Source organism: Dreissena polymorpha, chromosome 2 (genome assembly GCF_020536995.1).
Source record: "Dreissena polymorpha isolate Duluth1 chromosome 2, UMN_Dpol_1.0, whole genome shotgun sequence".
Taxonomy (NCBI): domain Eukaryota; kingdom Metazoa; phylum Mollusca; class Bivalvia; order Myida; family Dreissenidae; genus Dreissena; species Dreissena polymorpha.
The window spans coordinates 2,185,479-2,208,477 of record NC_068356.1 but is presented as its reverse complement, the minus strand read 5'-3'; the positions used below and the strand labels follow the sequence as shown (position 1 = coordinate 2,208,477).

Genomic DNA, 22,999 nt, shown 5'->3' with positions numbered 1-22,999 from the left:
AACACCTAGTTACATGTCAATTACATATGAACACCAAGTAACATGGAACGTAGATATGAACACTTTGTCACATGGCAAGTACATATAAACACTTAGTAACATGACAAGTGCTTATGAAAATCTAGCAAAATGCAACTTGCTTTTGAACATCTAATAACATGGCAAGTACACAAGAACACACACCATGTAACATGACACGTGCATACGAACACCTAGCAACATATCACTTGCATATGATAACCTAGTTACATGGTGCGTGAATATGAATACCTAACAACATGTCACTTGCATATGAATACCTAGCAACATGTCACTTGCATATGAATACCTAGCAACATGTCACTTGCATATGAATACCAAGCAACGTGTCACTTGCATATGAAGGCCTAGTAATATGTCGGTTGCATATGAACACCTACCAACATGTCACTTGTATATGAACACTTAGTAACATGGCAAGTGCGTATGAACACCTAGTTACATGTCACCTGCATATGAAAACCTAAAAACATGGCGTTTGCATATGAATACCTAGTAACATGGCACTTGGATATGAATACTTAGCAACATGTTACTTGCATTTGAACACATAGAAACATGGCGTATGCATATGAACACATAGTACTATGGCACGTGCATATGAACACCTAGTAATATGACACGTGCTTACGAATACTTAGTAACGTAGCACATGCATATGAATACCTAGCAACATAGCACCTGAATATGAATTCCTAGAAACATGGCGTGTGCATATGAACACATAGTAACATGGCATGTGAATATGAATACCCAGTAACATGACACGTGCTTATGTATACCTAGCAACATGTCTATTGCATATGAAAACCTAGTAACATTTTACTTGTATATGAAAGCCAACTATTTGTAACACGTTAAGTGCCCGTGAACACAGCGTCACGTCACCAACTAGCAACAAGTTACACAAAAAGCAGAATTCAAAATGCACATGAATATCTAGCAATATGTCAAGTGCATTAGAACACCCAGCAACATGCAATAAGTACAGGTAGCAACACCACACGTGCATGTGAACAGCTATTGCGAAATAAAGTTGAGAGTATCCCCGCCTGCCATTTGGTAAACCGTAATTCTATATGCCGTCAGTGTGGCTGGTTCCTATGTTACCTGCTGCGCCGCTGCCGCACTTCATCTTTAATTTCGGGTCACAGTTGGCGTACTGCATGTTCTCGTCGCTGCCGTCGTCACAGTCGTTGGTGCAGTCGCACACAAACTCCTTCTGAATGCACGTGATGCTACCCGACAGGCACGTGAAGTAGTCCTTAGGGCATCGCTGAAGTAACCGAGCAACACTTTATTTATATTTTACATCGCTGAAGTAACCAAGCAACATTTATTGTTATTTTACATGATAAATTAAATTTATACACAAAAATTATTTGCACATATTTCTCGTATATATATTTCTCGTATATATGTAACTTATTCAAATCTATATCCTCACTTTGCTCTATGCAGCACACATATATACACGCATGCTACGTATACCTGAGATGTTTCCACACATTCAGTTCAAAATCTCACCGATAACGGTGTGTAATAAACGACGGAAGACAATAACACACGACAGCGCTGAGCCCGACGTCTTTAATCAGGCCAGTTATAGACGTCCGGATCAGCTCTACTGTGTGTTATCGTTTATATTACATTTTATCCTATTTTGATCATTCCCTAAAATGTTTAACCGAACCAGATTTCCATACTTGTATTTTCATCGACTTGATAACGCAAATTATGACTTATCTCGTATGATGTAATTTCTGTGACGAAAACGCCAGTTTAAGCTATACTCTCTGGATCATAATGGCACCAATTTGGACTTGATGCTTTATTTAAAAGTAAAGCATTGATGAAATCCAGAACGTATTTCTGATTGTGTGTTTGTCATGCATACTTTGAAACTTCGAAAGGAATTATATACATAGCTCCAATCACAGGTGGTTAGCGTGTGGCTATGATATTAATTAGTGAAAACATCATTTTGAATGATACATTATCATATTATAACGAAAAATTAACTTTTCTGAAAAAAAATTCACTATCAAATATATATATATAACAAGGTATCCAACTCGAAATCACCCGAAAACGGGTTGCATCGTTTTGAACAGCCATTACTTCATCAATTTTGCAGCGATTTTCATGAACCCGGTCTTATTCAACGCAGAAATGAAATATGTACGGATACTTCGCGTGTGGCCGGTTGACTCATATGTTTTAATTTCAATTCCATTCTTCTTTTGGTTTTCTGTTTTGTATCTAAGGGTTTATGACCAGCAATATGTAATAATGTAAAATAAGCCGCGAAAACTCCGCGTAACATCCCGTACTGCGCGTGATGCAGCTAAGAACTGCACAGAAAAAGACATTCGCTATCCTTGATCTCATTCATTTAACTCTTTACCTTTCATAAACTTTAACCACAATCAACGCCGTATACCTTTTTTAAAGATATTTCTTGTCACTAATTAATATCATAGCCACACGATAACCACCTTTTAAAAATAAATTACGATTAAGGGATGGAAGATCAGACAATTGAAGTGGGTATCGTTGTCGTGTTATTGCTGTAAGCTTTGGATTTAACCCATTTGTGCCTAGTAGACTCTCCCATCCTTCTAAATTGTATCAATATGTTTCCATCATTAGGGATGTCTAGTCTATTTATTTCTATATTTAGATTTTTTCTTACAGAAATTATTTTAAGCAAACAGCACAGACCCTTATGAGACGCGTCTCATCTTGGTCTACGCTGTTTGCCAAGGCCTTTTTTTCTAGACGCTAGGCATACATGGGTTAATTTGTTTATATGATTTCCGTTAAAACTCAATTAGTGTAATCAATCTAATATACATAACAGTTCCAGTTGCAATCGATATGTTATTCATCCCAATTTTGTGCTCCGTTAAGTTATCATTATGCTCGATTCTTTCGTTGATTTGTGGCTTATTTATCATCGTTTGCTAAGACTTGATTTGGACGTTATGTTGTTTAGTTGAAGGCGCTTGATCCGATTCTTTTCAGATAATACACATCCGCCCTGCGGGCCGATATGATCATACTGGCCGCTAGATACGAATAACAGCCCTCTGCGATGTCAATTTGTTACTATTTGTAATGCTATTTATATTACATGTTTACATTTGTTTTTCAAAATCCCACTGGTCCCGATATTCCTATGCGTAACAAATGACAGCTTACATCTTAAGAGCATAAAATCCGTCTAAGATCCCGATTGAAAAAAACGACAGCTGAAATCCGTTTACATTCTCACGTGTGAATTTCAATAGCAGACATTTTACCTGCTTGTAATTCGCTCCATATCCGAGCTTGGCGCCATCTGACGGGCACTCCTTCTCCATGCACTGTGACATTTTCAGCGTCTGACCAACACAAGGCTTTCCACCGTTGCTGGGCGCTGGGCTGTTACAGTAGCGTTGTTGTGACCTCTGACCTTTGCCGCACGTGGCGCTGCACGCGGTGAAACCGCCCCACTCACTCCAGGCGCCATTTACCGGTTCTGTAAGAAAAAGAAGCGTTTGGGGATTCATCTCGATCGACATTACCATTCGCGTGTTAAGCATGCTTTTTCGGCATAGCTGTTTAATCCAGCTTTTCATCTTAAATGATCTCTCTCAGCTTCATGTAATATGTCGGTAAAATCGTCAGGGGAAGACAGAGTATACTATCGATAAACACCTTATATTGATAACTTAGCTCTGCTCCCAAGGTATACAATAACACGAAATTTAAGGAAATAAAAGCATTGTGAGAAAAAGTACCCGAATAGTTTCATGATAAGAGAGAAATCGGTTATTTATCTATACAACCATGTTATTCTGTGACGTTGGCGGTAAGCCTGTCTGGATATCGTTCAGCCATAATAGGCTACCGACATTTGTCAGTGTTATCTTAATAACACAGTCTTACTTTATTTTTCTATCGAAACGTTTCGTGGTAAGATATCCCATTAACAAGACATAATGAGATTTTCAAAGACCCGCGTCATGCAAAAATAAGTCCTCTGCCGTATGCGGCCAGATTTGTTGGGCTTGAGCTACGCCTACCGCATTCGCCATACAACACTTGTTCGCATGACGCGGCACTTAAAGTGTGACTTGAATAATTATGTGGAAAGAAATCTGCGTCCCACTACAATGTTAACATAACGAATATTTCGATGGCGAAAAAAATTATCATAAAAAGCCATTTGAGATAACATACAATGTGGTCTCATGTAGTATAATATTGCGTGGTTTTAATATACGTTCACTTAATAACAAACATTTCATACGGTGGTTATGAGACTAACGTGCGATTGAAAACAGCACCGACAACAATTTAACCTGTTTTCAATTTAATCATTTACATACCTAAATATTCTTCCTTTATTAAAAAAAGTCAGGATATACGCTGAATATCTTGTTTCAAAGATATTTCTTGACACATGTTTCTCATTCGTGACGTATGATATTAAATATAAACATGTAATGTAGTTATTAGAAGAGAATAGTGTATAATATTTTTATCAGGACTGAACATTAAAAATAAAGGATAATTGAGTGTGTGCGATTATCAACGATTAAGTTTATTACTTGAGTCGAGCATTATGATACGTCAAATCTATAAAAAAATTTTATTACACTTCATGTGCACCCAGCTTTATTATACTTAATATATATCCAACATAATTATATTTCGGATGTGTCCAACATTACGATACTTCATATCAATTCAACATTATTATACTTTATATCTATCCGACATTATTATACTTTATATCCACCCAACTTTATTATACTTCATATTTACCCAATATTATAATACTTCATAGCTATCCAAGCTTATTAAAATTCATACCCATTTAACATTATTATACGTTAAATCTATCCAACATTTGTATCCATATATATCCAATATTACGATACTTTATATATCCGACATTATTATACTTCCTATCTATCCAACATTATTATACATTATATTTATATAACATTATTTTAATTCATATATATCCTATATTGATAAAACATCATATCTACCCAATATTATGTTTCTATCCATTATTATTATGGTTCATATAAATCCTACATTATTTTACTTCATACATCCGCCATTATTATACTTTATTTATATCCGACATTATTATACTTGATATATATATCCAAGCTAATTATTGTTCATATATACTCAACATTATAATTCTTCATATCTACCCAACCTTATTATACTTCATAACCATCCAACATTATAATATGTTACATCTATCGAACATTTTAATACTTCAAATATATCCAACATTAATATACTTTTTACCTATCAAAAATGATCATTCTTTATATCTATCCAACACACAAATGATGTAATGTTAATGTAAATTTAAAGAGAAGATGCGCATTTTTTTGCTTACACTAAATTGTGATAACACAGTTTCATAGATGTGACGAGAGTTGGTATAGACAAAAATGGATGTTCATTATTCTTGTTGCCGAACTTTTACAGCAATTTTCAGTCAACGGTTGTTTTCCTTTGTTATTGTTAATTGATTTACTTTGACTTCATAAATAGATGGTATATGTTGATGTTGTTATTATCAAGGAACTACCCTCTTATATGTTGTTAAAAATGGTGACACTTTTTTCACGTGAACTTGTTGAACCATGTACATCTAAATACTGGTACATGTAATTTAATTTGAACGTTTGGTGTCCTGAATCACAAACTTCGCAATTTGGTAACATTCATAATAGGCGCTCATTTAGCTAGACCTCACGAAAATGTATATATTTTTTCAATGGAAACAGGCGAGAGAACTACCTTGTTCATTATACTAATATTGAGAAACAACCAGTGGCATATACGATCATTACAATAACAAAATAAGCGCGAAACGAGGGCAACGGATTTAATGAATACTTTGCTTTAAAAAAAGTGTTTGGCCCATGATGACAATCTCAAATGCCTTGTTGGTTTAACTCAGACCTGAAAAACATTGCCAGACAGCTTTCTTGGTAAAATATAACTGAAGAATACAGAACGACATGGAGTGAGAAGGTATCAGCCATGCAACTCCTTTAAATATATTTTCAAATTTAACCATTGATCAAAGGGACATAGTTAGCATTTTTAGTACATTCCATGCTCTTACCCTTAACTTCCGGACGCTGATTCACTGTGACGAACGGTGACAAAGCATAACATATATTACAGAACTATTTCAATTCTAAGTACATTTTAAAATTCGTGCGTCGTTGAGAAAATGTGAGAAATTGTTATATCTTTCATCGCTCATCTAAGCAAAACAGTCATTACCTAACGTTGTGAAATCAGCCGCATCAGCAGTGGAGGTTTCTGGAGACTTGGTTGTTGGTGGATTAGTCCTTGGAGCCTGCGTTGTTGGTGGTTTGGTTTCTGGAGCCCGAGTTGTTGGTGGTTTGGTTTCTGGAGCCTGAGTTGTTGGTGGTTTGGTTTCTGGAGCCTGGGTTGTTGGTGGTTTAGTTTCTGGAGCCTGTGTTGACGGTGTTGTTGGTGGTATGGTAATTGGAGCCTGTGTTGTTGGTGGTATAGTTTCTGGAGCCTGGGTTGTGGGTGGTTTGGTTTCTGGAGCCTGGGTTATCGGTGGTTTTGTTTCCGGAGCCTCGGTTGTTGGTGGTTTAGTTTCTGGGGCCTTGGTTGTCGGCGGTTTGGTTTCAGGAGCATGGGTTATTGGTGATTTAGTTTCTGGAGCCTGGGTAGTTGGTGGTTTGGTTTCTGGAGCCTGCGATGATGATGGTTGTGTTTCCACAGCCTTAGTTGTTGGTGGTATTGTTATTGGAGCCTGAGTTGTTGGTGGTTTGGTTTCTGAAGCCTGGGATGTTGGTGGTTTTGTTTCTGGGGCAAGGGTTGTTGATGGTTTGGTTTCCGGAGCCTTAGTTGTTGGTGGTATTGTAATTGGAGCCTGTGTTGTTGGCGGTTTAGTTTCTGGAGCCTGGGTTATTGGTGGTTTGGTTTCTGGAGGCTGGGTTGTTGGTGGATTAGTCCTTGGAGCCTGCGTTGTTGGTGGTTTGGTTTCTGGAGCCTGAGTTGTTGGTGGTTTGGTTTCTGGAGCCTGAGTTGTTGGTGGTTTGGTTTCTGGAGCCTGGGTTGTTGGTGGTTTAGTTTCTGAAGCCTGTGTTGACGGTGGTTTAGTTTCTGGACCCTGGGTTGTTGGTGGTTTGGTTTCTGGAGCCTGGGTTGTTGGTGGTTTAGTTTCTGGAGCCTGTGTTGACGGTATTGTTGGTGGTATTGTAATTGGAGCCTGTGTTGTTGGTGGTATAGTTTCTGGAGCCTGGGTTGTTGGTGGTTTGGTTTCTGGAGCCTGGGTTATCGGTGGTTTTGTTTCCGGAGCCTGGGTTGTTGGTGGTTTAGTTTCTGGAGCCTTGGTTGTCGGCGGTTTGGTTTCAGGAGCATGGGTTATTTGTGATTTAGTTTCTGAAGCCTGGGTAGTTGGTGGTTCGGTTTCTGGAGCCTGCGATGATGATGGTTGTGTTTCCACAGCCTTAGTTGTTGGTGGTATTGTTATTGGAGCCTGAGTTGTTGGTGGTTTGGTTTCTGGAGCCTGGGATGTTGGTGGTTTTGTTTCTGGGGCAAGGGTTGTTGATGGTTTGGTTTCCGGAGCCTTAGTTGTTGGTGGTATTGTAATTGGAGCCTGTGTTGTTGGTGGTTTAGTTTCTGGAGCCTGGGTTGTTGGTGGTTTGGTTTCTGGAGTCTGGGTTGTTGGTGGATTAGTCCTTGGAGCCTGCGTTGTTGGTGGTTTGGTTTCTGGAGCCTGAGTTGTTGGTGGTTTGGTTTCTGGAGCCTGAGTTGTTGGTGGTTTGGTTTCTGGAGCCTGGGTTGTTGGTGGTTTAGTTTCTGGAGCCTGTGTTGACGGTGGTTTAGTTTCTGGACCCTGGGTTGTTGGTGGTTTGGTTTCTGGACCCTGGGTTGTTGGTGGTTTAGTTTCTGGAGCCTGTGTTGACGGTGTTGTTGGTGGTATTGTAATTGGAGCCTGTGTTGTTGGTGGTATAGTTTCTGGAGCCTGGGTTGTGGGTGGTTTGGTTTCTGGAGCCTGGGTTATCGGTGGTTTTGTTTCCGGAGCCTCGGTTGTTGGTGGTTTAGTTTCTGGAGCCTTGGTTGTCGGCGGTTTGGTTTCAGGAGCATGGGTTATTGGTGATTTAGTTTCTGGAGCCTGGGTAGTTGGTGGTTTGGTTTCTGGAGCCTGCGATGATGATGGTTGTGTTTCCACAGCCTTAGTTGTTGGTGGTATTGTTATTGGAGCCTGAGTTGTTGGTGGTTTGGTTTCTGGAGCCTGGGATGTTGGTGGTTTTGTTTCTGGGGCAAGGGTTGTTGATGGTTTGGTTTCCGGAGCCTTAGTTGTTGGTGGTATTGTAATTGGAGCCTGTGTTGTTGGTGGTTTAGTTTCTGGAGCCTGGGTTGTTGGTGGTTTGGTTTCTGGAGTCTGGGTTGTTGGTGGATTAGTCCTTGGAGCCTGCGTTGTTGGTGGTTTGGTTTCTGGAGCCTGAGTTGTTGGTGGTTTGGTTTCTGGAGCCTGAGTTGTTGGTGGTTTGGTTTCTGGAGCCTGGGTTGTTGGTGGTTTAGTTTCTGGAGCCTGTGTTGACGGTGGTTTAGTTTCTGGACCCTGGGTTGTTGGTGGTTTGGTTTCTGGACCCTGGGTTGTTGGTGGTTTAGTTTCTGGAGCCTGTGTTGACGGTGTTGTTGGTGGTATTGTAATTGGAGCCTGTGTTGTTGGTGGTATAGTTTCTGGAGCCTGGGTTGTGGGTGGTTTGGTTTCTGGAGCCTGGGTTATCGGTGGTTTTGTTTCCGGAGCCTCGGTTGTTGGTGGTTTAGTTTCTGGAGCCTTGGTTGTCGGCGGTTTGGTTTCAGGAGCATGGGTTATTGGTGATTTAGTTTCTGGAGCCTGGGTAGTTGGTGGTTTGGTTTCTGGAGCCTGCGATGATGACGGTTGTGTTTCCACAGCCTTAGTTGTTGGTGGTATTGTTATTGGAGCCTGAGTTGTTGGTGGTTTGGTTTCTGGAGCCTGGGATGTTGGTGGTTTTGTTTCTGGGGCAAGGGTTGTTGATGGTTTGGTTTCCGGAGCCTTAGTTGTTGGTGGTATTGTAATTGGAGCCTGTGTTGTTGGTGGTTTAGTTTCTGGAGCCTGGGTTGTTGGTGGTTTGGTTTCTGGAGGCTGGGTTGTTGGTGGATTAGTCCTTGGAGCCTGCGTTGTTGGTGGTTTGGTTTCTGGAGCCTGAGTTGTTGGTGGTTTGGTTTCTGGAGCCTGAGTTGTTGGTGGTTTGGTTTCTGGAGCCTGGGTTGTTGGTGGTTTAGTTTCTGAAGCCTGTGTTGACGGTGGTTTAGTTTCTGGACCCTGGGTTGTTGGTGGTTTGGTTTCTGGAGCCTGGGTTGTTGGTGGTTTAGTTTCTGGAGCCTGTGTTGACGGTGTTGTTGATGGTATTGTAATTGGAGCCTGTGTTGTTGGTGGTATAGTTTCTGGAGCCTGGGTTGTTGGTGGTTTGGTTTCTGGAGCCTGGGTTATCGGTGGTTTTGTTTCCGGAGCCTGGGTTGTTGGTGGTTTAGTTTCTGGAGCCTTGGTTGTCGGCGGTTTGGTTTCAGGAGCATGGGTTATTTGTGATTTAGTTTCTGAAGCCTGGGTAGTTGGTGGTTTGGTTTCTGGAGCCTGCGATGATGATGGTTGTGTTTCCACAGCCTTAGTTGTTGGTGGTATTGTTATTGGAGCCTGAGTTGTTGGTGGTTTGGTTTCTGGGGTCTGGGATGTTGGTGGTTTTGTTTCTGGGGCAAGGGTTGTTGATGGTTTGGTTTCCGGAGCCTTAGTTGTTGGTGGTATTGTAATTGGAGCCTGTGTTGTTGGTGGTTTAGTTTATGGAGCCTGGGTTGTTGGTGGTTTGGTTTCTGGAGGCTGGGTTATCGGTGGTTTTATTTCTGGAGCCTGGGTTGTTGGTGGTTTAGTTTCTGGAGCCTTGGTTGTCGGTGGTTTGGTTTCTGGAGCCTGGGTTGCTGGTGGTTTAGTTTCTGGTGCCTTAGATGTTGGGTGTGTGGTTACTGGAGCCTCAGTTGTTGTCGGTTCTATAACGAAAAGAAAAATACATGGTTAAATAGAAGAAAAATTAAACAAGAAATATCTTTAGAAAGCTATTCGGCTTTAATTGTGAAAATGAGAATTGAAAATACACAAGTACACATCATTTCTTAAATTAACACGACTATTCTTCACTTGCTATAATTCATGTGAATACAAAGTTGATTGTGAATATCTATACAAGTTGCATTGTCAGTTATATGCAAAATTAAACCGTACAATCCAGATCATTAAAAAACACGTGACCATGTCACAAAACTAGATTTGCATCGTTTTACAAATTAATTAATTTATTTTAATGTAAATTTCTATGCAATCCATAGTAAGGTCTGCATAAAAGCTAACTACACACACACACACACAAACCATTTTTAACTCAAAACCTCAATTAAAACCCTAGTTTATTAACGGAAACTGTTTCCCCATAATAGTAAAAGTGACCTTTACACTTGCCTGACTGGATCCTAAGGGAATCCCGCGCTATATGTGCCTGTATACTAGCTTCACACCATAGTAAGCCAGGGTACCTACTGGGGGGGGGGGGCATAGTGTTTCACAAACACAGCCATTTTTTCGCTTTGATATAGTAATGTTCATTTCATGTAAAGTATGCTGCTATCATTAATGTGAAGGTATATTTGATTGTAAATATTTATATGAGTTGCGTGAGTAGTTATATACAAAGTAAATTTTCAATCTAAATCATTAAAAAACACCAGCATCTTTTAACAAACTAACTGGACATTTAAAACCAAAAATCTCAATAAAAACCATTGGTTATAAACGGAAGCAGTTTTCCTACTTGCAGTAATAGAGACCTTTACCATTGCCTGATAAGATTCAACGGGAGTCCCATGCTATTTGTGGATGTAGGCTAGCTGCACACCATATTTCAGCACAGTAGACAAAAAGGTCAAGTTATTATGATGATTGTTTCTACATTCGGTAACATTTACGTGTGCCAGAAGAAGCGTGGACTTTTTTCTATATTTGCTTACAGTAGAATTGACTCAACATACAAGCTCTGCCATCAAAACAGCAAACTACCTCCATCGAAATGAAAGTGATTTAAATACATTGGTTTTTCTATGTGAATTGACAGTGACCTTCATCCAACTGGCATCAATTGCACTCAATCATTATGTATCAAACGAGGTCTTTATTTGTGTAGTAACGTACTCAAATCTGTACACGATCATGCCCACAATCCGACCCGAAGTAATGTGTTGACTTTTTTCAGCCCTTATCATTATGGTTTCAATTTGCGTTGAAAACTTACATGTACATATTCCTACATATTGTTCGACTTGTACTTCGTCTCCTGGACACAGCACATTGTAGTCGTTATCTGAGTCTGAGCGACTCGAACGACGAGATGATGACGATTTTGTGTCGATGACTTGACTTTGACAAGCACGGGATATTGAATGTGGTATTTGTTTTATAGAAAAGTATTTATTTAAATTCTGACCCGACCGACACAACATTCCTACATATTATTTTTTATCTACAGACTCGTAGTAATTGTGTGGGCTGTTTGAGCCACAATGGTTATGTTTTCAATTTATGTTGTTAACTTACGTGTACATATTCCCACGCATTTTTCGACTTGAATATCGTCTCCTGGACATCGCAGAATGTCATCTTTATCTGAATCTGAGCGACTCGAACGACGCGATCGCGATGATGAAGTTTCTTTACGCGATCGCGATGATGAGGTTTCTTTGTCCAATACTTCATGGTCTTCGCTTACACACGCTCGGGATCGCTTGCGTGTACCTTGGCACGCGCTACACGAGGTCCATTCGCCCCACGTGACCCAGGTGCTTGTTGGTGCCTTGGCTGTGGGTGGTTTGGTTTCCAGAGCCTTGGGGGTTGGTTTTGTGGGGATAGCTAAAAACAAGGAGTGTCTTTTAAAATACTATAAAATATCGGTTGTATTTTGTTGAAAAGTATTCAGATCCTGATCCGACCCGACCCAAACTTCTAGAGTTTGTTGTATTTGTGTGTTTATACCCTGACCCGACCCGAATAAATTATTTGACCAGTTTGAGCCCTGATCGTTATGATTTCCATTAGCGTTGTTTGTTGACTAACATGTAATATTCCTACGCATGGTTCGACCTGAACTTCGTCTCCTGGACACCGGAGAATGTCCTCGTCAGCTGAATCTGAGCGACGAGATGCTGAAGATTCTTTGTCATAGACTTAACTTAGACACGCACGGGATATTAAATGTGGTATTTGTTTTATAGAAAAGAATTTAAATTCTGACCCGACCCGACACAACATTCTTACATATTAATTTTTATCTACAGACCCTTAGTAATTGTTTGGGCTGTTTGAGCCACAATGGTTATGTTTTAAATGTATGTTGTTAACTTACATGTACATATTCCCACGCATTTTTCGACTTGAAATTCGTCTCCTGGACATTGCAGAATGTCATCTTCATCTGAATCTGAGCGACTCGAACGACGCGATCGCGATGATGAAGTTTCTTTACGCGATCGCGATGATGAGGTTTCTTTGTCCAATACTTCATGGCCTTCGCTTACACACGCACGGGAACGCTTGCGTGTACCTTGGCACGCACTACACGAGGTCCATTCGCCCCACGTGGCCCAGGTGCTTGTTGGTGCCTTGGCTGTGGGTGGTTTGGTTTCCAGAGCCTTGTGGGTTGGTTTTGTGGGGATAGCTAAAAACAAGGAGTGTCTTTTAAAATACTATAAAATATCGGTTGTATTTTGTTGAAAAGTATTCAGATCCTGATCCGACCCGACCCAAACTTCTAGAGTTTGTTGTATTTTTGTGTTTATACCCTGACCCGACCTAAATGAATTGTTTGACCAGTTTGAGCCCTAATCGTTATGATTTCCATTAGCGTTGTTTGTTGACTAACATGTAAATATTCCTACGCATGGTTCGACCTGAACTTCGTCTCCTGGACACCGGAGAATGTCCTCGTCAGCTGAATTTGAGCGACTCGAACGACGAGATGCTAAAGATTCTTTGTCATAGACTTGACTAAGACACGCACGGGATATTAAATGTGGTATTTGTTTTGATAGAAAAGTATTTAAATTCTGACCCGCCCCAACGTAACATTCCTACATATTAATTTTTATCTACAGACCCGTAGTAATTGTTTGGGCTGTTTGAGCCACAATGATTATGTTTCCAATTTATGTTGTTAACTTACGTGTACATATTCCCACGCATTTTTCGACTTGAAATTCGTCTCCTGGACATTGCAGAATGTCATCTTCATCTGAATCTGAGCGACTCGAACGACGCGATCGCGATGATGAAGTTTCTTTACGCGATCGTGATGATGAGGTTTCTTTGTCCAATACTTCATGGTCTTCGCTTACACACGCACGGGATCGCTTGCGTGTACCTTGGCACGCGCTGCACGAGGTCCATTCGCCCCACGTGGCCCAGGTGCTTGTTGGTGCCTTGGCTGTGGGTGGTTTGGTTTCAAGAGCCTTGGGGGTTGGTTTTGTGGGGATAGCTAAAAACAAGGAGTGGCTTTAAAAAAACTATAAAATATCGGTTTTATTTAGTTGAAAAGTATTCAGATCCTGATCCGACCCGACCCAAACTTATAGCGTTTGTTGTATTTTTGTGTTTATACCCTGACCAGACCCGAACTAATTGTTTGACCAGTCATAGCCCTAATCGTTATGATTTCCATTAGCGTTGTTTGTTGACTAACATGTAGATATTCCTACGCATGGTTCGACCTGAACTTCGTCTCCTGGACACCGGAGAATGTCCTCGTCAGCTGAATTTGAGCGACGCGAACGACGAGATGCTGAAGATTCTTTGTCATAGACTTGACTTAGACACGCACGGGATATTAAATGTGGTATTTGTTTTATAGAAAAGTATTTAAATTCTGACCCGCCCGGACGTAACATTCCTACATATTAATTTTTATCTACCGACCCTTAGTAATTGTTCGGGCTGTTTGAGCCACAATGGTTATGTTTTCAATTTATGTTGTTAACTTACGTGTACATATTCCCACGCATTTTTCGACTTGAAATTCGTCTCCTGGACATCGCAGAATGTCATCTTCATCTGAATCTGAGCGACTTGAACGACGCGATCGCGATGATGAAGTTTCTTTACGCGATCGTGATGATGAGGTTTCTTTGTCCAATACTTCATGGTCTTCGCTTACACACGCACGGGATCGCTTGCGTGTACCTTGGCACGCGCTGCACGAGGTCCATTCGCCCCACGTGGCCCAGGTGCTTGTTGGTGCCTTGGCTGTGGGTGGTTTGGTTTCCAGAGCTTGGGGGGTTGGTTTTGTTGGGATAGCTAAAAACAAGAAGTGTCTTTTAAAATACTATAAAATATCGGTTGTATTTTGTTGAAAAGTATTCAATTCCTGATCCGACCCGACCCAAACTTCTAGAGTTTGTTGTATTTTTGTGTTTATACCCTGGCCCGACCCGAATAACTTGTTTGACCTAGTTTAAGCCCTAATCGTTATGATTTCCATTAGCGTTGTTTGTTGACTAACATGTAAATATTCCTATGCATGGTTCGACCTGAAAATTCGTCTCCTGGACACCGGAGAAATGTCCTCGTCAGCTGAATTTGAGCGACCCGAACGACGAGATGCTGAAGATTCTTTGTCATAGACTTGACTAAGACACGCACGGGATATTAAATGTGGTATTTGTTTTATAGAAAAGTATTTAAATTCTGACCCGCCCCGACGTAACATTCCTACATATTAATTTTTATCTACAGACCCGTAGTAATTGTTTGGGCTGTTTGAGCCACAATGATTATATTTCCAATTTATGTTGTTAACTTACGTGTACATATTCCCACGCATTTTTCGACTTGAAATTCGTCTCCTGGACATTGCAGAATGTCATCTTCATCTGAATCTGAGCGACTCGAACGAATCGATCGCAATGATGAAGTTTCTTTACGCGATCGTGATGATGAGGTTTCTTTGTCCAATACTTCATGGCCTTCGCTTACACACTCACGGGATCGCTTGCGTGTACCTTGGCACGCGCTGCACGAGGTCCATTCGCCCCACGTGGCCCAGGTGCTTGTTGGTGCCTTGGCTGTGGGTGGTTTGGTTTCCAGAGCCTTGGGGGTTGGTTTTGTGGGGATCGCTAAAAAAGGAGTGTCTTTTAAAAAACTATAAAATATCGGTTGTATTTTGTTGAAAAGTATTCAGATCCTGATCCGACCCGACCCAAACTTCTAGAGTTTGTTATATTTTTGTGTTTATACCCTCACCCGACCCGAATAAATTGTTCGACCAGTTTGAGCCCTAATTGTTATGATTTCCATTAGCGTTGTTTGTTGACTAACATGTAAATATTCCTACGCATGGTTCGACCTTAACTTCGTCTCCTGGACACCGGAGAATGTCCTCGTCAGCTGAATCTGAGCGACTCGAACGACGAGATGCTGAAGATTCTTTGTCATAGACTTGACTTAGACACGCACGGGATATTAAATGTGGTATTTGTTTTATAGAAAAGTATTTAAATTCTGACCCGACCCGACGCAACATTCCTACATATTAATTTTTATCTACAGACCCGTAGTAATTGTTTGGGCTGTTTGCGCCACAATGATTATGTTTCCAATTTATGTTGTTAACTTACTTGTACATATTCCCACGCATTTTTCGACTTGAATATCGTCTCCTGGACATTGCAGAATGTCATCTTCATCTGAATCTGAGCGACTCGAACGACGCGATCGCGATGATGAAGTTTCTTTACGCGATTGCGATGATGAGGTTTTTTTGTCCAATTTTTCATGGTCTTCGCTTACACACGCACGGGATCGCTTGCGTGTACCTTGGCACGCGCTGCACGAGGTCCATTCGCCCCACGTGGCCCAGGTGCTTGTTGGTGCCTTGGCTGTGGGTGGTTTGGTTTCCAGAGCCTTTGGGGTTGGTTTTGTGGGGATAGCTATAAACAAGGTGTTTCTTTTAAAATACTAGAAAATATCGGTTGTATTTTGTTGAAAAGTATTCAGATCCTGATCGGACCCGACCCAAACTTATAGAGTTTGTTGTATTTTTGTGTTTATACCCTGACCCGACCCGAATAAATTGTTTCGACCAGTTTGAGCCCTGAATCGTTATGATTTCCATTAGCGTTGTTTGTTGACTAACATGTAGATATTCCTACGCAATGGTTCGACCTGAACTTCGTCTCCTGGACACCGGAGAATGTCCTCGTCAGCTGAATTTCAGCGACCCGAACGACGAGATGCTGAAGATTCTTTGTCATAGACCTGACTTAGACACGCACGGGATATTAAATGTTGTATTTGTTTAATAGAAAAGTATTTAAATTCTGACCCGCCCCGACGTAACATTCCTACATATTAATTTTTATCTACTGACCCTTAGTAATTGTTTGGGCTGTTTGAGCCACAATTGTTATGTTTTCAATTTATGTTGTTAACTTACGTGTACATATTCCCACGCATTTTTCGACTTGAATATCGTCTCCTGGACATCGCAGAATGTCATCTTCATCTGAATCTGAGCGACTCGAACGACGCGATCGCGATGATGAAGTTTCTTTACGCGATCGTGATGATGAGGCTTCTTTGTCCAATACTTCATGGCCTTCGCTTACACACGCACGGGATCGCTTGCGTGTACCTTGGCACCCGCTGCACGAGGTCCATTCGCCCCACGTGGCCCAGGTGCTTGTTGGTGCCTTGGCTGTGGGTGGTTTGGTTTCCAGAGTCTTGGGGGTTGGTTTTGTGGGGAAAGCTAAAAACAAGGAGTGTCTTTTTAAATACTATAAAATATCAGTTGTATTTTGTTGAAAAGTATTCAGATCCTGATCCGACCCGAGCCAAACTTCTAGAGTTTGTTGTATTTTTGTGTTTATACCCTGACCCGACCCGAATTGTTTGACCAGTTTGAGCCCTAATCGTTATGATTTCCATTAGCGTTGTTTGTTGACTAACATGTAAATATTCCTACGCATGGTTCGACCTCAACTTCGTCTCCTGGACACCGGAGAATGTCCTCGTCAGCTGAATCTGAGCGACTCGAACGACGATTTGCTGAAGATTCTTTGTCATAGACTTGACTTAGGCACGCACGGGATATTAAATGTGGTATGTGTTTTATAGAAAAGTATTTAAATTCTGACCCGACCCGACGCAACATTCCTTCATATTAATTTTTATCTACAGACCCTTAGTAATTGTTTGGGCTGTTTGAGCCACAATGGTAATGTTTTCAATTTATTTTGTTAACTTACGTGTACATATTCCCATGCATTTTTCGACTTGAATATCGTCTCCTGGACATCGCAGAATGCCATCTTCATCTGAATCTGAGCGACTCGAACGACGCGATGGCGATGATGAAGTTTCTTTACGCGATCGCGATGATGAGGTTTCTTTGTCCAATACTTTATGGTCTTCGTTTACACACGCACGGGATCGCGTGCGTGTACCTATGCACCCGCTGCACGAGTTCCATTGGCCCCACGTGGTCCAGGTGCCCGAGCCTAGCAGCACACATTATCATTATAATTATTATTATTATTATTATTTGTCGATGTTATTTTAATTGCTTCGTCGGATTTAAAATCTCAATAAAACCGTAAATAGTACAAACTAAAAGATATTTGTTTTTTATAAACGGCGTATGAAATAGAAATTATGAACACAATATGCAAGGTAATTAGTTCTATCATAAATATTTAAATAAATCAACAACTAACACACTACACTTTAGGCACTTATTATTTAGATCACGAACACATACGTTAAGTTTTATTTAACGTTATGATCCTACTTAATGTGTGGCGTTATAAATAGCTGTAGTAGTTTCAGAGATATATAGTTTGTTTGCTCGCAGACCTTAACCTACCTTACATTTGGGGCATACACCTTTAGAGGACTTATTTTTGTAAAAAAGGGGGCATAAAGAGCTACAAAGACTACACTTAAACAAAAACACAAACACAACGCTTACCTGACTTTGCCTGAGTCACACACACGTGTCCTAGGACTAACAGTGACGTCACGTAAACAGTTAACATTGCGTCACCTCTAGCGTTAACGTCGTAGGTCTGGATTTTTTTTTAAAGCGGTCAATGTATTGGAAACTTGTTACAGGTTTGTGTCCATGTTAAGTGATTTTATTCGATGATTATACGTAAATAAACGTAGATTCAAAACGCTTATTTGACATACGCGATACTTAACAAAGTTTTGAAGCTGCACATAGATTATGGTGTCGTTTGGCGTTTTGCCAAAAGATATACTGTTAGCTAAAAGAGCAATGACATAACTAGAAATGTTTCAGTAGGAAATATCCTTATGGTCTAAACAATTTTCAAAAAACATATTTTTTAATTTGATCAAAATGACATTTAAATAAAAAATAATAATTTACATATTCTAACATTAATCGAAAAGCTTAAATGGCATTAACATTAAAATAAAGCAACACTTTCTATTCCGACTGCTCCGATCGCGAATCCTGTAGCGCTGATCCCGAGCGCATATGTGATACCGTGTCGCAAGGACGCCAAATATACCCGCCTGTTAGTCCACACAACCATTGGCTGCCCACTGGTAAGTTGTTTAGGGATTAAATGTCAGCACTAGTTCTCGATCCACCGATTTGACAGGCATATGTGTTGAAGCGGATTATCAACAATGTGAATACTGTTTCATTTAGATTTTAATCCTTTTAAAGTTTAAAAAAGGTACTTAAGAATTTGGTATAAGCCCAGCATTCACATTTCGTTATTTCATAACGATTAGTCATATAATTGTTAAATATTAATTCGACGCTATTTGCAATAATCAGGCATGTACACAAATTCCATCTACTATTCATAATTTAGCCATCACTTCATTATACATCAAGGAGTTTGGTAATACCTTACTACAATGATTCTCTTTTGGCTGTGTGTCACAGATAAGACTCAGGTAAATAGGCATAATATCACATACCGAGGTTATATGTTACAAACTTTGGTAATATTCTGTTACGATATTACCATACATCAACTGATTTGCACCCATACATATACTTAATTTATTTGGCATGATATCATTACAAGGAATTTGCTTGAACATACATAAGATTTTCTTAAAAAATTAGGATGGACCTAGCAGCCGAACTCAGTGTGATAATTGGTTGGTCTGTATGGAACCAGGAGCCGCATTCAGTTTGATAATTCGTTGGTCTGTAAAGTCCTTAGAGGCGCATTCAGTCTCATAGTTGGTGGTTCAGTATTGTCCTAAGAGGCGCATTCAGTCTCATAATTGTTTGTGGTGGTTCAGTATTGTCCTAAGAGGCGCATTCAGTTTGATAGTTGGTGGTTCAGTATTGTTCTAAGAGGTGCATTCAGTCTCATAGTTGGTGGTTCAGTATTGTCCTAAGAGGCGCATTCAGTCTCATAGTCGGTTGTTCAGTATTGTCCTAAGAGGCGCATTCAGTCTCATAGTTGATGGTTTAGTATTGTCCTAAGTCGCGCATTCAGTTTCATGGTTGGTGGTTCAGTAATGTTCTAAGAGGCGCATTCAGTCTCATAGTTGGTGGTTCAGTATTTTCCTAAGAGGCGCATTCAGTCTCATAGTTGGTGGTTCAGTATTGTCCTAAGAGGCGCAATTAGTCTGATAATTCGTTAGTCTGTAATGTCCTAAGAGGCGTATTCATTCTCATAGTTTGTGGTTCAGTATTGTCCTAAGAGGCGCATTCAGTCTAATAGTTGGTGGTTCAGTATTGTCCTATGAGGCGCATTCAGTCTCATAGTTTGTGGTTCAGTATTGTCCTTAGAGAGGTGCATTCAGTTTCATAGTTGGTGGGTCAGTATTGTCCTAAGAGGCGCATTCAGTCTCATAGTTGGTGGGTCAGTATTGTCCTAAGAGGCGCATTCAGTCTCATAGTTGGTGGTTCAGTATTGTCCTAAGAGGCGCATTCAGTCTCATAGTTGATGGGTCAGTATTGTCCTAAGAGGCGCATTCAGTCTCATAGTTGATGGGTCAGTATTGTCCTAAGAGGCGCATTCAGTCTCATAGTTGGTGGTTCAGTATTGTCCTAAGAGGCGCATTCAGTCTCATAGTTGATGGGTCAGTATTGTCCTAAGAGGCGCATTCAGTCTCATAGTTGGTGGTTCAGTATTGTCCTAAGAGGCGCATTCAGTCTCATAGTTGTTGGTTCAGTATTGTCCTAAGAGGCGCATTCAGTCTCATAGTTGGTGGTTCAGTATTGTCCTAAGAGGCGCATTCAGTCTCATAGTTGGTGGGTCAGTATTGTCCTTAGAGGTGCATTCAGTCTCATAATTGGTGGTTCAGTATTGTCCTAAGAGGCGCATTCAGTCTCATAGTTGATGGTTTAGTATTGTCCAAAGAGGCGCATTCAGTCTCATAGTTGGTGGGTCAGTATTGTCCTAACAGGCGAATTCAGTCTCATTATTGGTGGACCACTATTGTCCTAAGCGGCGCATTCAGTCTGATAATTCGTTAGTCTGTAATGTCCTAAGAGGCGCATTCAGTCTCATAGTTTGTGGGTCAGTATTGTCCTAAGAGGCGCATTCAGTCTAATAATTGGTGGGTAAGTATTGTCCTAAGGGGCGCATTCAGTCGGATGGTTGTTCCGTATGGACACAAAAGCCACATTCAGTGTTACAATTTGATTGTCAGTATGTACAAAGGAGCCGCATATGTAAGCCTTTTGTAATGTCAAAACGTCATTCCTTTTTTAATACCTTACTTTTTCTAAAATATGTATTAATAGTTATTCTTAACCGTTATTTCGTAATTAATGTGCAATAATTCTTTATATAACCCATATGATATTTTCAACTTTATCATTCCGTAAATTCGCCCCATTCAATCGGTTCCACGCAATGTTTTAAATATTATATTTCATGTAATCTTCCTTCCTTTTTGTCAATATTTTATACCCTTAATGTGTTACATATATGCGATTAAATTAAAAACATATAATTTGTATAATAATGGTTAAGTTTCATCCGATCCGTTGGGAATGTATGCCAGTTTTATCAATTTTGTCAAAATGGATACAAACTACGCAGTATCATTATTTGTCTGCAACAAACGACCAGCATGTTCTCATTTGAGTTCACTTTCATTTTTAGCAAGAAAACAGATATCGACACGCTCTGGTTAACTTCAACGAATTCTGCTCGAAAGCCATAGACTGATATGTATTTTTTTAAATGACATCACAATAATACAGCTAACATTGTGTGAACAAAAAGATTAGTGTATTCCCACAATAAAAAAACGTGGATACAGAAAAATGCAAATCCACAGACTTCCAAGTCAAAAAGAACTACAGCCAGCTTCGTTAAAGCTCCGAGTATGAGTGCAAGCGAACTAAAAACTATATGGAATTATATCTCAATGTCATGGTAAGAAACTATATTCTTTCATAAAAAGCTGTGGTAGATCTGGTGCCTCCTCACTGAAGAGAAAAGGAGTGGAACACAGTGACCCAACAATAAAGGCCACCAAACTAAATCCGAAATTTAATAGAGCGGTCACCACTTAGAATTAGAACTACAGCTAACCCCCAACAATGACTGTCTGCCCATTCCAAACTATCCACAATTTCTTAATTGTAATGGAGGGAGTTAGCAGGCTCCTGTAAACAGACACATGCCACTAAGAATACCAAAGACCTAACGCAATTCCGATACACTTTCTGAGAGAGACAGCCACATTAATAACCCCTGCGCTTGCGCTTATCTAAGCTGCATCCCTGTAGCAAATTCAACACATCACCCACAGCCACGTCATGTCTCACCTAGACAAACATGACCTTCTTACCGAACATCAACATGACTTTTTGAAAAGACGCAGGTGTGAATGGCAACTTATTATACCCCGTACATGACCCCGCAGCATCCCTTAGTGCTTGCAGGCAGATTGATGCAATCCTACTCGACTTTTCCAAAGCCGTTGATGTAGTTCTGCACCAACAGCTCCTCGGGAAACTGAGACACTACGGAAAAAATCGACCAGCCTTAACTTATACAGAAAACTTTCTAACTGGATGAAACCAACGGGTCTTCGATGAATGACAGTTCTTAAACTTGCCCAAAATCTCATCAGGCTTGATATTGGACTCATTAATAACCTACCGGGACATGCAACTTAATAAACCCGCCGACAGTCGACTTTACAGAGGATAATGGCAGCCCAGGATGCAAACACACTTTAGTGCGATCTGAATGTCCTACAAAAAAACTGGGCGATGTAATTCAATCCGACAATGTATGTAGTCATGCACATCTCGAAAAGTGTAACCCAATAAAGTAAGACCATGAAATCAATTGACAGAAGCTTGCACCTGTAAAGTAAATACCTCGGAGAACCAACCATGGACAACTTGTATTGGAAACTTAATGTCAACAGGGAGGCAAGCAACAGCCAAGGCTTCCTGAGGCGCAATCTACCCAGCTGCATACATAGCCTCAAAGAACGCACATTTACAGCTTTCGTGCGACCAATATAATAGAAAGATTCAATTGCATGGGACCCTTGGATGGTTTATACAGCCATCTTGGACGTTTCAACGTTCTGATAGGTTGTAATGAAGTGAGATCGGCCTTCTGATTGGTTGATAGGTTTGGCGGCCATCTTGACGGTTTACAACCGTCGGTTTTTGGTGGTTTGATAAATGATGAGTAAAAATGTTGTTGCGTTATAATAAGATCGTTGAGGTACGAGTATGCACGGTTTAATAGTGCCGTTGGATTAGGTGGTTTATCTTTTCATCCATTATTTTAATGTTTGTGGGTACAAAACACTGCGTGTATTGTCGTAAAGAATAATGGCACAGTTACTGTTTTCTGA

The 22,999-nt window shown here is 40.4% G+C and overlaps 1 protein-coding gene across 1 annotated transcript in view; it reads right to left on the bottom strand.

Annotated features, from left to right (window-relative positions):
• Positions 1 to 3,179: 3,179 nt before the first annotated feature.
• Positions 3,180 to 22,999, bottom strand: part of LOC127865519 (mucin-2-like) — a 48,389-nt gene continuing 28,569 nt past the window's right edge. Inside the window, exons 4-17 of the mRNA XM_052405366.1 lie at positions 22,085 to 22,145; positions 21,712 to 21,785; positions 17,611 to 17,664; positions 16,800 to 16,913; positions 15,982 to 16,095; positions 15,169 to 15,282; positions 14,351 to 14,464; positions 13,536 to 13,649; positions 12,720 to 12,833; positions 11,915 to 12,028; positions 9,926 to 10,122; positions 6,355 to 9,805; positions 3,345 to 3,562; positions 3,180 to 3,218 (exon numbers count right to left, since the gene is read on the bottom strand). Of these exons, the coding sequence (XP_052261326.1) occupies positions 3,180 to 3,218; positions 3,345 to 3,562; positions 6,355 to 9,805; positions 9,926 to 10,122; positions 11,915 to 12,028; positions 12,720 to 12,833; positions 13,536 to 13,649; positions 14,351 to 14,464; positions 15,169 to 15,282; positions 15,982 to 16,095; positions 16,800 to 16,913; positions 17,611 to 17,664; positions 21,712 to 21,785; positions 22,085 to 22,145 (4,892 nt within the window). The remainder of the gene's footprint in view (positions 3,219 to 3,344; positions 3,563 to 6,354; positions 9,806 to 9,925; positions 10,123 to 11,914; positions 12,029 to 12,719; positions 12,834 to 13,535; positions 13,650 to 14,350; positions 14,465 to 15,168; positions 15,283 to 15,981; positions 16,096 to 16,799; positions 16,914 to 17,610; positions 17,665 to 21,711; positions 21,786 to 22,084; positions 22,146 to 22,999) is intronic.